Source organism: Coenobita brevimanus, chromosome 78, assembly GCF_032717465.1.
Source record: "Coenobita brevimanus isolate Jiangsu-jjx chromosome 78, ASM3271746v2, whole genome shotgun sequence".
Taxonomy (NCBI): Eukaryota; Metazoa; Arthropoda; class Malacostraca; order Decapoda; family Coenobitidae; genus Coenobita; species Coenobita brevimanus.
The window spans coordinates 26,066,245-26,083,058 of NC_137031.1; the positions used below are offsets into that span (position 1 = coordinate 26,066,245).

Consider the following 16,814-nt stretch of genomic DNA (forward strand, 5'->3'; position numbering starts at 1 on the left):
TAAAGATGAAAGAGAGATAATAATGAAAAAGGGAGAGCAGTGCGGGTGTCCAAGATAAGGAAAAGGAAAGGTGATAGAGAGAAATGGTTGGGGAGAAGCGGGTAATGCAGAGAGACAGACAGACAGACAGACATATAGACAGACAAAAGACAGAATGACTGACAGACTGACAGAAAGACAGACAGGCTTGTAAACACAGACTGACAGACAGAGAGACAGAAAGATGCATTGACAGACAGATAGATAGTTGATACATAGAATGACAGATAAGTAGGTTGGCTGCTCAAAAAATAATAGAAACTGGTATGTAATCTCTCTCTCTCTCTCTCTCTCTCTCTCTCTCTCTCTCTCTCGTCCTGTCAACGTCACAAGGGGTCATACCACAACTCATAACTATTCAACGTTCGTCATATCAGGCTGAGAGAGAGAGAGAGAGAGAGAGAGAGAGAGAGAGAGAGAGAGAGAGAGTTGCTATTAGAGATTCAAGAATAAAAAGGGGAAGAGAGAGTGGTGGTAGTGCGCGTCAAAGAGAAAATGAGAGGTGACAGAGAGTGATGGAGAGGGAAGAGTGGGTTATAAGGAGAGAGAGAGAGAGAGAGAGAGAGAGAGAGAGAGAGAGAGAGGAGGTAAACAGCATGCATGGAAGCAGACAGGCATGCTGTCAGGCAGGCGTTGCAGGCAGACAGACAGACAGGCAGACACATACAGGCAGACAAACATACAGGCAGACAGATAGACAGTCATACAGGCAGACAGACAGACAGGCAGACTGACTTACAGGCAAACAGACAGACAGGCAGACAGACGTACAGGCAGACAGACAGACATACAGACAGACAGACAGACAGACAGGCAAACAGACATACATACATACAGACAGACAGACAGGCAAACAGACATACAGACATACAGACATACATACAGACAGACATACAGGCAAACAGACATACAAGCAAACAGACATACAGGCAGACATACATACATACAGACAGACAGACAGACAGACAGACAGGCAAACAGACAGACAGACAGACAGACATACAGGCAGACAGACATACAGGCAGACAGACATACAGGCAGACAGACATACAGGCAGACAGACATACAGGCAGACAGACATACAGGCAGACAGACATACAGGCAGACAGACATACAGGCAGACAGACATACAGGCAGACAGACATACAGACAGACAGACAGACAGGTAGACAGACATACAGGCAGACAGACATACAGGCAGACAGACATACAGGCAGACAGACATACAGGCAGACAGACATACAGGCAGACAGACATACAGGCAGACAGATACAGAGACGGAGGTACACACGATCAGACAAAAATTGACAGACAGACAGACAGACAGATAAACAGATCGACAGACAGATAAACAACGATAAGTCGATAGATGGATACCGGTATTCTCTCTCTCTCTCTCTCTCTAGCCACAGTCATGTTTATATGACATCATCTTCCTCTGCTGTCTGGGTAATATTTTCTATCATTTATCGTCGCCGCCTTTAGAAGACGGAGCAATATTGTTTTTGCTTGACTGTGTGTGTGTGTGTGTGTGTGTGTGTGTGTGTGTGTGTGTGTGTGTGTGTGTGTTCTCATTATATCTCATGAACGGCTTGAGCTATCAACATGAAACCTTCAGGGTATCAAGATATGGCCTAAATCTTGGACTTGGTCAACAGCATATTCTGGCGGGCGATTAACATTCGGCTCTCGAGTGCTTTTCTCTCATTCTTTTTAATCTTATGGTTCCAGAAGTCATATTTGTTTCTTCTTTCATTTCTACACCGTTTTCTCTCATAAGGACTCTTTTTACTTCAGCTTAACCTAAAGAAAAAAAAAAGAAATCTCATTAGGTACTGAGCTTTTAAAAAAATATCCATTCTAAAATTTCTTCTGCTTATTGACCCAGATTTTTTGTAGCTTTTTTCACGTGGCTCACTGGCAGAAAATGACAATGGTACGGCACTCTTTCCTTTCCATAGCACTTCTCCGTGACTAGCACAGTCGTCTGGTATTAATCTCTTTGCTACACCTGAGTAATCAAGTTGGGATGATACAATTGGACCAGTATAATGCGACAGGAGTATATATTATGGTGCTAGTCACGAAGAAGTGCTATGGAAAGGATGTAGAGCCATGATACCGTCTTATTCTGGCACTGAGCTGATAAGAGATAAAAAATTGAATATTATATCAGGAAAAAGTGCCACGGGAAGAATATAGAGCCGTAGTATTATCCTCTTTTGCCAATTCTTTACACCAAATTAGCCGGAAGATGAAAGGTGAAGGATCAATAGTCACGAAGAAGTGCTATGGAAAGGATGTGGAGCCATAGTGTTGTGAATCATTTATAGTCACGAAGAAGTGCTATGGAAATGATGTAAAGTCGTGGTGATGTGAATGATTTGTAGTCACGAAGAAGTGCTATGGACAGGATTAGAGCCATGGTGTTGTGAATCATTTTATAGTCAAGAAGAAGTGCTATGGAAAGGATGTAGAGCCTAAGTGTTGTGAATCATTTATAGTCACGAAGAAGTGCCATGGAAAGGATGTAGAGCCGTAGTAATTGAATGCTGTACAGTATAGTCACGAAGAAGTGACATACTACCATGGAGCTCTGACAAGGGATTGGCTCAAATGTGATGCATGTCACGAAGAATGTAATGTAGAGCCGAAGTTTTCCTTTCTTCTGCCACTGATCTTCGTAAATCAGGCTTCAAAATGACAGCAGTATTAAGGAGATTAAGGTGGATGGCTTTACTTGCTAACATCCTTGTGTCTTCCTTTATTACAACAAGAAAAAAAGCATAGTACTGTGTGTGGATGTGAGAGCGTCATGCCACCTAGGTTAATGCCTTTGGTGTGTTGTGGCGTGGTGTGGTGTGGTGTAGTGTGGTGTGGTCTGAGAGCGTGGTATGGTGTGGCGTGGTGTGATGTGAGTGTGTGGTGCGGTATGGTGTGGTTTGGTGTGGGTTGTGTGGTGTGGTGTGGTGTGGTGTGGTCTGGTGTGGTGTGATCAGAGAGGGAGGTGTAGTGTGGTGTAGTGTGATGCGGTGTAGTTTGAGAGGGTGTTGTGGTGCGGTGTGGTGTGATGTGAGAGGGTGGTGTGGTGTGGTGTGTGATGTGGCATTGTGTGGTGTGGTAGTAGTAGTAGTTGTTCCCTAGGCAGTCTGGCCGAACAGCCCCGAGTCTCTTAGGAAGGCCATGGCCGAGACCGGGCTTTTCCACAGAGCTCTCAAAGAGTGTATGTTGTGTTGTTGGCGTAGGTGATTGTGTGCAATGCAGTCTTCCATAATGTGCTTAATAGTATGGGGTGCTGTGTTGCATCTTGGACAGGCATCAGCGACGGAGTCATCCAGCCTCTTCTGGTAGCTTAAGAGGGCTGGATGGTGCCCACATCTCAGCCTGGCCAGGTGGGCCCTGTCCTCACGAGGAAGATAGGATTCAGAAGGGTGGATGTCAGGAGGCCGTGCATGCAGCTGTGTGTTGTCTTTAAGTGACTGAATGGAGCGGCGAGTGATCTGAGTATGGATATGCCTCTGGAAGCTGGTCTGAGGTGGGTGAGGGGGGAGAGATGACAGTATTTGTGTATGGTATCGTGTGCTGGGTGTTGTTTTGATGGTCCTTGGTGTGGGTGGATGTACTGCCATGTACTGTAGTGGATGTTGTGGGTTTGTGGAGGCTGCAGCAAGAAACTGGGTGCCTCTCATGTCTAGGTGATCATTGACTTTGAGGACTTTGGTTTCTTGATGTAGGTGGTCTGTGGGTGTAGTAGCTGTGCAGCCTGTGATTATTTTTAGGGCCTTGTTCTGTATGGTCTGTAGAGTGTTGTAGTGTGTTTGGTCAGTACCCCTCACGGGGCTCGAGTACCTGGTGTGGTGTGGTGTGAGAGGGTGGTGTGGTATGGTGTGAGAAGGTGATGCAGTTTGGTATGAGAGGCTAGTGTATTGTGGTATGGCTTCGCTAAATCTGCTAAAATCTACGGAAGTGAAACTCCTCTGGTCCGAAAGTCGCCAGTGAGAGACAGACGGACAGAGCCGCTCCTAGAGATACTCCCGCATCTATTAGGGGAAAAAAAATAACTACGCAGTGGTAATATTATTCTCTGTATGCCTCCTTTTCCTTAGTAATAATAATAATAATAATAATAATAATAATAAACCAGGAGACAAATAAATCTAATATACAAGCCCTGGCAAGAAATACTGTCAACTTTCTGTAAAACTTACGTGTCTTGCTTATAATTTTTCTACATTAAATTAACTCCACCTTTTGTGTCCACAAGCTTCATTAGTTAAAATAGAAGAAAAGGTTGCTGGGTGGATTTTTTTTGCAGAGGTGTGTGTGTGTGTGTGTGTGTGTGTGTGTGTGTGTGTGTGTGTGTGTGTGTGTGTGTGTGAACGACTGGGTAGGAGGAGGGGGAGGTGACTGAAAAAAATGGGGAAGATGGGAAGCTAGTGGCAGGGGTAGGGAAAAGGAATTGGAAGGGGAAGGGGAGAAGGGAATGAGGAGTAAAAGGGGAGGGGAATGGAGAAGTAGAACCATTTATTACCGTCAGCCTTAGAGTTCCCTTGGGTACTACCTCTGTCTCCCTAACCATCACCCCATATTCTTTCCTCCACACTCTTCTCTCTCTCTCTCTCTCTCTCTCTCTCTCTCTCTCTCTCTCTCTCTCCTTGTCCCTGCGCTTCTCTTCCTTCCTTCCTTTCTTCCTTCTTCTTTCTCATTCTTCCCTTCCTTCGTCACCTCCTCTGCCCCTCTTATTTCTTCCCTCCACACTCTTTCATTCCTCCCTCCCTTCCGTTTCCTTCCTACACCCTTTTCATTTTTTCTTTCCCAGATTCCCTTCTCTTACATTCTCCCTTTCACCCTACCTCCCTCCTTCAACATTTATTTCCTTGGCAAATTTTTGTAATTCTCATCTCCCTTTCTTGTCCACCCTCGTTTCTCCCTGCGTCCTTCCTTTGTTTAATCTCCTCTCTCTGCCTCCCTTCTTCCTCCATCATAGTCTCTTCCTCTTTGTCTCTCTGCCTCCTCTGTCTCTCGTATCTTTCTCTTCCCTCCTCCTCTCCACCCCCCCTCAACATACCACGTCTTATCAGTACGCCCACGCCAGCCGAGGAGATGAGGGAGAAGAAGAAAAACAAGAAGAGGACGAAGAAGGAGGAGGAGGAGGAGGAGGAGGAGGAGAAGGAGAAGGAGGAGAAGGAGAAGGAGGAGAAGATGGTGATGATGATGATGATGATGATGAACAACAACAACAACAACAAGACGAAGAACCAGAATGACTACAACAAGAAGAAAAAGAAAAAAAAGACGAAGAACAAGAACAAGAACAAGAAGAACATAAAGAACAAGAACAAGAACAAGAAGAACATGAAGAACAAGAACAAGAACAAGAAGAACATGAAGAACAAGAACAAGAACAAGAAGAACATGAAGAACAAGAACAACAACAACAACAACAAGTAGAAGAAAAGAAGAGGGAGAGATGGGCGAAGAGGAAGTGGGGGAAGAGGAGGAGAAAGAAGGGGAAGAGGGAGGGAAAAAATTAATACTTATGAAATACTGGGAAAAAAATATAGAAATGCAACTTTTTAGGTGACCCTACACTGAGGGGTCTTGTTCGAAGTGGTTTTGGAAATTCCCTAACACCGTTTCTTTAGCGATTTACTTTGGCCATTACACCTTAGAATCCTGTGGTATGCTGGCAGTGGAATATATGTCGATACAGAAGTGACATACAATAATAACATCAATAACATAACCTAGCATCAATAACATAACATCAATAACAAAACAGCATCAATAACATAACCACATAAACTCAAGAATATAACATCAATAACATACTGGTAACAATATAACATCAATGATATAACATCAACAACATAACATCATAACATCAATATCACAACAATAGCATCAACAACAAAAACATAACCAATAACACAACAGAACATCAACAACATAACAACACAATATCAGTAACATAACAATAACAACAATACCTTAGCTACAAGACAATGGTCGGAGGTAAGCTGTAAAATAAATTGGTAAGGAATAGGAGTTACGTAGCCTTTCCTTTGCCGCCCACAATACGGCTGTGTCTGTACATCAAGTCTTGGATCATCAGGCAAAGCTTTCAGGTCCTTTTAAGAGGCCTCGTAACCCCTCCTAATTAGATATTTATTTTCCGAATTACACCTTAACTTTCTACGTTACTCATGTCATCTTAACCTTTCAGTTCAATGACGTCTTTAATATTCATGCTAACTAATAATAAGCAAATAATAAGCAAAGGGAGGCTTTTTGCACCCGTACCCTCGTTGGTTAAGGGAGCTTCCTAACACGTCTTCCGTAGCGATTTATTTTGCTTATTACACCGTGGCATCCTGCTCCGTGTTGCATAAATCCTCCTAACATCACCGTACTCTGCATAAATAATGTATTAAACTGTATTAGCCATGCCCATCCAAAAATAAACCGCTAAAGAAAAGGTGTTAGCTTCTTTAATCGCCGAGAATACGAGCTCTAGGTTTGTATTCTTATCGGGTAAGGAAGCTCCCTAACACGTCTTCCTTAGCGATTTACTTTTGGAAATGACTGGGTAATATCTTTTTGTACGTTATTTAAACAGAGTATGGCGATATTGGAAGGATTTATGTAACAAAAAAGTGACAGTGAGGTATAATAACAGGGTGAGATAGTTTTGGCAAAATTTCTAGTCTGGTATATTTTTATCTGGATAACACAGATATATGTTTGATTTTTGGCTCATGCAATTAACCTACTTCAATTTTCTTTTGAAATTTTGCAAAAAAAAAAAAATAAATAAATAAATAAATAAAACGTAAATTTACACAAATTACGAAAATATTGACGAAGGTATTTGGGTGGGTTTATTGTGCAGGAAGGAGGATAAGTTGTATTTTGATACTATAAATGTTTATTGCTACTGAAACAGAACCTAAACATTCTTTGTAAGGTCATTTTTATCTTTTTCAGTGTCACTGCAAACTGGCAAGTCAAACTGCTTAATGCACAGGATCGAGATCCAATGTCACTGTTGTGCAGTTGTGCAAACTTTGTTAGAGTTGAGGATTTGTATTGTATGGGAAGTCTTTATGGCCTCTGTATTTCTACCATTGTCATAGCTATTCAGCTTTCCACAAAAATGTCTCATGTAAAGACATATCACAAGCTTGGACTCATCTGCACCACCTGGTGGGGTCAGGAAGAAAGCTTCGTGTAGCAGAGTTACCAACTGTCAGAGATCTCCATTATGGACTGTACCTCAGGGAGACTAGAGACCAAAATAGGTGGAATTACAACACTGACCAACTTGTCACTGACCCAGTGATAACCTTGCTTGGTAGTTGGAGCAGAGGAAATAGTATTTTTTGTGGGTCAGTCATAAACAGGCATATCAGGATCAGTAAGTTGAAAACCATGTGGGAACAAGCTAAGCTAGAAGAACATGGACATACATACCTCCAAATGTGATATCAGGGCTTGTTTGGGTGCTGGTTGCAACTGTACGAGTGGAGTACGTATAGACTGTCAATGAAGTAACGAGAATAAGATTCCGGTGACAGATATGGATCTCTGAACATAATCTAAAAAATAAAAATAAATAAATAAATAAATAAAAAGAAGGATTTGAAGAATTTGACAATGACTGTCGAGTTTTGTGCTGGAGTGTATATGTTAAACTGATTCAAAAGAAAGATCAACAACAAATGGAAACAAGGACCAAGGCATCTCCTACTTCAGCCAGAACTCTTAAGAAACCAGAGTGAAGAAGTGAGAAGGCTGGACATGTCAACAATGAAGAAATCAGCATGGTATGGTCACAGTGAGTCTATACTCCAAGCTATGCTGCGTAGTGAAGATGACCTAAAAAAAAAACGATGCAGTAGAGAAGATACTGAAGATTAAAGGTGAAGGAGATGAGATGACCCAATTAGGAGATAACAGGGTAAGACCAAGGAGAACACCATCAATCAGTACTAAGGCATCTTCGCTCTGGGACCGTATTGACTGGACTTTAGGAGTCCTGCAAGTCCCCCCCCCCCCACTTACCTGGTATCTGACAACATTACAGGTCAAGGAATTTGTGGAGAAACCCGTGGTTGTTCCTGACTGGCCTTTACACACACAGTCGGTGGAGAGATGTGTGAAGATGACAACTGAAGCTGCTGCCCATGTTTACAGTCGGGACAGGAGAGATCTCTATATCAGTGGTCAGGTGGTCAGCCGTGAACTCATGGGCAAAAACTGAAGCAAGAAAGGCATGATGTCTTTGGTGAATTTTGTAAAACTGTGTTGAATATATACAAATAGGTAATTTCTTGATGCTTTAAACAAAAAGGTTCAGTGTTATAGTGTTATTGTTTATATCGCCAATTGTAATACTGACTCATGTCAACACAAAACTGAAGTAGGTAAGGCTTGCTTAATCTACATTTTGTAGACTGATTTGACTTCCCAATACAAAAATGTAACATTTTATTACTACCAGTTCTGGGAAAGTGAAATTATACAAAATATAATGTTACCCCTCACGAAAGATCCACTGTTGATATACTCAATCTCTTGACTCATATCATCCATCAGTCAACTGACCAACGTGGAGAAACCCATGCAGCAGCCCTTGATATTTCTTAATGCTTTTGACAGAGTGTGGCACCTGTCCTTGATATCCAAATTCTCTTGCTATGGTCTATCATCTTTTATTCCTCTGATTTCCTCATATCTCAGCGACAGAAAGATAAGAGCAAAAGTAGATTAAGTATATTATAATTTCCTCTTCATTAATGCCTGCGTGCCACAAGGATCAGTCCTGGCTCCAACTCTATTCCTAATTCATATTAATGATCGCTTATCTGTCACTCATAATCCCATTCATTCATACGCAGATGACTCAGCACTTCACAGTTCATTTACATTTAAACACCCATTCACAAAGTTTAATATCTCAAAACTCATAACTTAGTACAGCAATCTCCATGAATCAAGACTTATCTAAGATCACTGAATGGGGACAAAACAACACTCTCATTTAACGTTAGGAAAACCAAATATATACAATTTACTAACACAGATATTGCCTGATTCCTATAGGTTTTTACCTTCAATGCTTCTGATATTCCTATCGCTAAAAGTATTGAAATTCTTGGTGTTTCACTCAACATTGCCCTCAGTTGGACCTTTCATGTTAGATCACTTGCTAAAACCGCTTCAAAGAAACTTGGATTATTGTACAGAGTCAGTAACTTCTTCACTGACGAGCAGTTGGCTATAGTTTATAAGAGTCATGTGCATTCTCTGCTGGAATATTGCTCACCCTTGTGGAATGGATGTGGAGAGGTTGCACTAAAACAACTGGACAAAATTCAGAACAAGGCTGTTAGAATTATTAATAACCCTACCATTACAAATGAACTACGTCCCCCTACAAGTAAGAAGGAATGGTGCCTCCCTTGCGTTACTTTACAGATAAAATGTTCAGAGGAAGTTGCATCCATTGCACCACCTCTCCACTCTTTCCTCCATGCAACACGGGCATCTGGTAGCGCTCATGAATGGACTATCATACTGCCATATTGCAGAACTACTGTCTATCAAATTTCTTTCATTCTCCGAACTGCATCTCTTTGGAACTCACTGCTCCAAAGTGGCTTCTCCCCAGACTTCAATCTGCGGCTGTTCAATTCCAACTGTTACAGATTTTTTTTTTTTTTTGAATGGAGGACACCTGTAATCAGGTGTATGTTTTTTTTATTTATTTGTTCTTTCTTCCTCTATTTTGCTATTGCAAAAAAAAAAAAAAACACACACCCTACTATAAAGAAAACAAATCGCTAATGAAAAATTGTTAGGGAGCATCTTTAGCTGCTAAGAATACGAGTCTTAGTATTCATCAGCCCCTTCACAACTATACACCCCTTCTAAAGCTTACTAATAGCAGGTGAAGGTAGTGGGAATCAAAACAGCAAGAATGTTAAAAGCCAATACATGATGGGAGTGTACTGGATTACTTTGACACAGCTTGCATCACTAACATTCAAGATGATATTGACGTGTAATGTACAGAATAAATCGCTAAGAAAGAGGTGTTACGTGTCTCCTAAGTCACTCAGAATATGACCTTCGTTTTCATTGATGTATAAATCATGTTACTTTTGTTTGATGCCACGGCGTAGAGTTTGAGTGCAGAGGAGAAGAAGAAGAAAAAGAAAAGGAAAAGAGACGGAGAGAGAAAGAGAAGGAGGAGGAAGAGGAGGAGGGGCAAAAGGAGGAGGAGGAGGAGGAGGAGGAGGAAGAGGAACAGGGGGAATAGGAAGAGGAGGAAGGGGAAAAGGAAGAGGAGGACAAGGAGGAGGAGGAGGAGAAGAAGGAGGAAGAGGAGGAGGAAAAGGAAGAGGAGCAGAAGGAGAAGAAGAACAAGAACAAGAACAAGAAGTAGAAGAGGAAGAAGTAACCTCTTGAAAATATTGTTACCTTACGCCCACGTTCCTGCCTGCCAGTGTTAAAGTCTGGACTGGCATTTAGGTTATTATGGCTTTGTGTCAGAGGGGAAGGGTGAGGGTGAGTGGGGATTACCGAGGAAGGGAGAGAGTGAGGCAGATTTAGGAAGGGAGTGCGAGTGAGGGAGAGTGAGAATAGTTCTTTCACCTGGACGTGTTCCAGATTTTCGACCTTTTGCAGCTTAATGCACGTAGCTCAGTGACAGACAGTGCTATGGATCTACATCTTTTCCCTATTGGTGACTAGCATCATACTCCAGTGTTCATGTTTGTTACAAGTCAGCATTGAGGGTGGAAAGATGGCAGTTTTAGTCCAATATGGACTAAATGGAGAACAGTCACTCGCCTTTCTATTAAACACTCCTAATACGCTATATGGCTCTAATGCTGTCTATCTGTTCAGGTCCACAACACAACCACTGTCTTCATTAACAACTTGACCCTATCTGACCTAGTGTTTGACTCATATTTCTCTCTCTCTCTCTCTCTCTCTCTCTCTCTCTCTGAAGAAACATGAAACTCCACAGAAATGCCAGGCCTCATTTACCGTGTAATATAAGATATGGACGTGTGTTACTTAACATTTTTGGTAACCGGAGGCTGATGCACCCAGTTTTTTATGCATTCTATAAATTAACACATTTTAGGTACATTGTTTTAAAATCTGTTGCGCTGTAATGCACTGTTTCAACTAATTTGAGTTTACAAACAGACAAACAATGGAGAATTTAGTAGTAGTAGTAGTAGTAGTATATATATATATATATATATATATATATATATATATATATATATATATATATATATATATATATATATATATATATATATATATATATATATATATATATATATATATATATATCCAGGTGCATAGTGCCATGGTCGTGTTGTTCATCATCACCTTGGGCCTATCCAACCTAATGACTGACTCATATTTTTCTCTCACATTTTCTTTCTCTCAGACTGACTTTCTCCCACATTTTCTTTCACTTAGACTGAATCTAACTCTCTACCTCTCTTTTCAGCTCTAACTCTTTCTCTCTTTACAGGTGCACAACGCCACTGCTGTGTTCATCGTCAACTTAACCCTGTCAGACCTGATGCTGGGAGTGTTCAACCTGCCCCTGGCCGCCTCGCTGTTCGTGCACCGCGCCTGGGTACACACGGGCTTCCTGTGCATGCTGTTCCCCTTCCTTCGCTACGGACTGGTGGCCGTGTCCGTCTTTACCGTCCTGGCCATCACCATCAACAGATACGTCATGATCGCACACCCCAAACTCTATCACAGGTGGGCAAAGGCAGTGGCTGGCACAGCACGCCTCCTAACACCTCCTTCTTAGCTATTTATTTTGTGTAATAATCTTTACACTTCTTTTGCATATGAATATGTGGTACAGGACACCCCTTAGCACCTCTCCCTCACCGATTTATGTGATATATTGCACGTTAACATTCTCTTGCATTTATATCATTTTAGTATCAACATAGTTTGCATCAATAACATATATAAGGTTAAAATGAGATGTGATACACTGAATAAATCGCACAGGAATAGGCGTTTCGATTCCCCTAAAGCTACTGAGAATACATACCTTCAAGCTGTATTCTGTGTTACGTCAGTGAGGGGAGGCATTAAATTTTGGGTCACATTTGTATTCCCTTGGGAGATTTCGTAATGCCTTTTCTTTGGCGATTTAGTTTCACCGTTATAACATTTTATCCCCCTGGACGTTACTGATACAAGCCACAGAAAAGTAAAGTGTAGTACGCATAAGGCGCTGAGAAGCAGGTTTTACGAGATTTCGAAAGCCACTTAAAATATAGCTATCAAAGTTGTATTCTGTGACACATTAGTAAGGGTAATCCTGCTGCCCTTAGCTCACAGGCAGGATGGCGGAGGGGTGAATGACTGGCAGGAAATAATTAAAAAGTGTTTATGTCAGCGTAACAGCATAGATTATCGCTGCTACATACCAAGAGAAAAGGTAGAAGTAATGCACCAGTACACAAACTACGGGAACACTGAGATAGATGGATAGATAGAAAGATAGATAGAATTATAAATAGATAAATAATTTATAATCACCAGCCTCACAGCATGAAGCAATTAATAATGACCCATCCCATGAAGAAGTTGATCTCTCTCTCTCTCTCTCTCTCTCTCAACGGGCACAAAGGCGGTATCAGGTCAGTGTTTTCCACAAACTGTAACGCCACACTGGCTTAAATGTGATATCAGGGGTCGGTTGAGAGAGAGAGAGAGAGAGAGAGAGAGAGAGATGCCTGTTATATGGTAATTCACACCATCACCATACACTTGCCGCTGATACTGCTATAAACCCGTGCTGTATTCTCACCAAAATTGGTGTGATTTCCTCTGATGGGACGGGGTCATTTTCAGGACTTGAATACTAAGTCGTGGTTGCATGAATTTCGATGAGAGTTATGAGACTGGATAAATCTTCTTAGTTAAGTCAAATCACCCCCAAACCAGGTGTAGTGGTATGCTGTCTGGCTCTCACCTGAGAGTCCCGGGTTCGATTCTCTGATGATTTTTCCTGTGTAAAAATACAGGTTCTCTCTTCAAGCCTATTTACGTTTGATCTTTAGCTGAGGTTTCCCCGTCAGGTTAGAACAAAGTCCAGCTGAAGAGTCACACTATCATGAACAAGAAATACTATACAAAAAATCCACTAAGGCAGAAGAAAAAGATGTAATTCCTAACGTGCCACACCATCATTACCAACACTACTGCCACTGCTGACAACACCCTTACCTATGCCATTATTACCACCACTACTGACAACACCCTTACCGTTAGTGCTATGCCATTATTACCACCACTACTGACAATACCCTTACCGTTAGTGCTATGCCATTATTACCACCACCACTACTGACAATACCCTTACCGTTAGTGCTATGCCATTATTACCACCACTACTGACAACACCCTTACCGTTAGTCCTATGCCATTATTACCACCACTACTGACAACACCCTTACCGTTAGTGCTATGCCATTATTATCACCACTACTGACAACACCCTTACCGTTTCAGGTTGTACACGCGGACGTTATTGGCACTGATGGTGGTATCGACGTGGGTTGGAGCCTTTGGAGCGCTGATGCCCACCGTCTTGAAGATATGGGGGACTTTTGGCTTGGACCCCACCATTGGCTCGTGCACCATCCTGCCGGATAGTGCTGGACGCTCACCGAAAGAATTCCTCTTTGTGTTTGCGTTTGTGCTTCCTTGCTTGGCCATCTGTGTCTGCTACGCCAGGATTTTCTGCATCGCGCACTGTGCCGACAAACGAAGCCATTCCCATGGACTGAGCATCATCACTGCCAGTAGCAAACCAACTGGCTGCAGAAAGCCGGAGGAAGGGGAAAAGCTGGGTATGGAAGATGAGGGAGATACGGACTTACAGGAGGGTGAGGCAGGGATGCACACACCAAGCGAGCCTCTGCAGGTAGAAACGCTGGTAAAGCTCTCCTGCAGCTCAAACTCCGTCAGGGTGGAGATCCTGGAAGTCGGTGCCACCCCCACCCACCCAGCCAATGGTTACGGGGATGGCAGAGGTCGGTCACCTTCCCCAGGGGTGAGCGCAACTCTGCTCAGGCCTGAGGTCAATGGGCTGTCTGGCCATGCTTTGGGAGAGAGAACGGTGGTGGCCTCCCCCATGAGAATATATCCACCAAGTGCACCAGACTCACCTGCCTCAGATGGGACTGATGGGGCGGGGCAGCGGCAGTCAAACAAATCAGCAGAGGGAGCATTTTCACAGTTGCGTGGGACATTTCGCAGGGCTCGGAAGGGATCACTGTTGACTCAACAGACTGCATTAAGCCCGAAGGACAGACGATTGCTGAAGATGATTCTGGTGATCTTCCTGTCTTTTGTGGCGTGTTACCTGCCCATCACGCTGGTGAAGACGTTCAGCAAGGATGACGACCCTGTGTTGAACATCCTGGGGTTACTATTAGTCTACCTTACCACTTGCATCAACCCCTTTATCTATGTGGTCATGTCCTCAGAGTACCGCCAGGCCTACCTTGGTCTCCTTGCCTGCTGCATTGGCCCTGATGCTGTCAATCGTTCCCTGACCAAGATTTCCTGAAGGCGTCCCTAGGCCACCCCCTGTGCCATCCCAACCCTCAGCAGCCCCAACACCACACCTGCTAAAGCCCTGCATCCCACACCTGTGCCAACCTTGCATCTCGCACCTGCATCAGCCTCGCATCCCACACCTGCACCAGTCTTGCATCCCACACCTGCACCAGCCTTGCATTCCACACTTGCACCAGCATTGCATCCCACACCTGCACCAGCCTTGCATCCCACAACTGCACCAGCCTTGCATCCCACACCCGCACCAGCCCTGCATCCCACACCTGCCCTTAGAACTTTCCATCTACATCTCCTCAAGACGCACCAGTTTCCTTCGCCTGGCACCTTCAGCTCCTGCAGGTGTGGCCAGTAGATGAGGCAGATGTGTATGCTGGCGGGTGGCACTGGGTCCAGATTCACAAACAAACTTACTATCCAACCCTGTAGCAACCTGGATTTGTCTGTGCACGAAGGACAAGGAGAGGCGGTCAGAATCACGCCTTCTCTATCCTTCTTCCTGCAAAAACAGCTCCCATTTACAACAGGGAATTATTCGTCAGTTTGTTAGTGAATCTGGCCCTGTTACTGCCAGGTCTCACTTGAGGCAATAGGGCGGTATTCCATAAGTGGCTTTGGAGATTAGTAATATCTCTTTCTTTGCGATATATTTTGAACATTGCATCGCAGTATCCTCTTGTATGTCACTGATACAAATTATCTCAATATTAAAAGAAAGACATTGAATAGAATGTTAAGGTGTTCTTTACAAAATAAATCTCTGTGAAAGGTGTGCTACGTTGTCCACTCTGCCACTTAAAATACGGACCACATTTTCTTTTGACTTTCTAGCACCTCATCCCGTTTTTCTTTTGTTTTTCTTTTTTTTTTTTGGCATATGGTGTGTTTATATTCTCGTCTGTTATATGCAAACTGTATTGTTATTTAGATATTAAAAATAGTTCACTGGAGAATATAAGGATGAAATACTGTATGTTAAAGTAAATCTTTAAGAAGAGGTGCTAAATTATGTGGAAAAAACTATATCTCCTGGACACGCCGTGCTTCCGTCACAACGAAGATAAAAGTGCTGATGTTTTTAGAATTACTTTTGTGCCTCTGGGGACGGAATTGTGTACCGTTTATTACTCATATATATATATATATATATATATATATATATATATATATATATATATATATATATATATATATATATATATATATATATATATATCTTTTCCCTGGATTTTCATACTCGTATGTAACACAGAATGACTTTGACTCTTGATGTTTTTCTTTGTTAAGAACAGGTGAGTTTTGCCAGGAAAACAAGTAATTTGGGACAGTTTACAGCAAACAGAAAGATATTGTTATTTCACTAGATACGGTTGCGAAATTGAGTGAAAGAACGATATACTAAATACGGTAAGAAAACAGAAACTTGTTAAAGTATATACAGAAAAATGGAAACGGTTATTTAACTATGTAGCTAAACTGATGAATAGGGTGATTCTAAAAAATGGAAACGGTTATTTAACTATGTAGCTAAACTGATGAATAGGGTGATTCTACAGCATTATGAAAAAGAAATGGTTATATAACCGTAAGCGAAGAGGACAGAAACAGTGACTAAACAAAGAAAATATACTCTAACAGATGCACCCCATAACGGACCAGGAACTGACCCTAGACCTCTCTGTGGCACCACCAAAGAACTTTATACATAAGAAAACACAAGGATAACTATTTTTGTGACTTTCTTGGAGACGGTTTCCACAGAGTTACTGGGTGTTGCTGTAATGGCGTGTTTCCACACGTTTCAAACAATTTTTATCTTCCTGTGGGTCCTACAGACAATATGCAGAAACTGTAATTCACACACACACACACACACACACACACACACACACACACATAGGGTGTCTTAGGACTTGATGTACTAGCGATATGACACTACAATTCCTGGTGGACTTTTGGAAGAAGATGGTGTCCCTCATAATTCACCCATACTAATTGTAGCTCAGTAGCGACGGAGAGCTGGACCCATGTTGATATCCTCAAAATCAGCATAAGAATTACCTCTTGAAGTTAGTACATCGTATTATGGACACCTTACATATAAAAAGACGGTATATACAGTTCCAGGT

General features: G+C 42.3%; 1 protein-coding gene across 1 annotated transcript in view; it reads left to right on the forward strand.

Moving 5' to 3' along the window:
• The window catches only part of LOC145408765 (G-protein coupled receptor moody-like), a 127,677-nt gene extending 113,000 nt beyond the window's left edge, over window positions 1–14,677 (forward strand). The window contains exons 2-3 of the mRNA XM_080279417.1: window positions 11,603–11,841; window positions 13,615–14,677. Coding sequence (XP_080135543.1) covers window positions 11,603–11,841; window positions 13,615–14,677 — 1,302 coding nt within the window. The remainder of the gene's footprint in view (window positions 1–11,602; window positions 11,842–13,614) is intronic.
• Window positions 14,678–16,814: the final 2,137 nt, after the last annotated feature.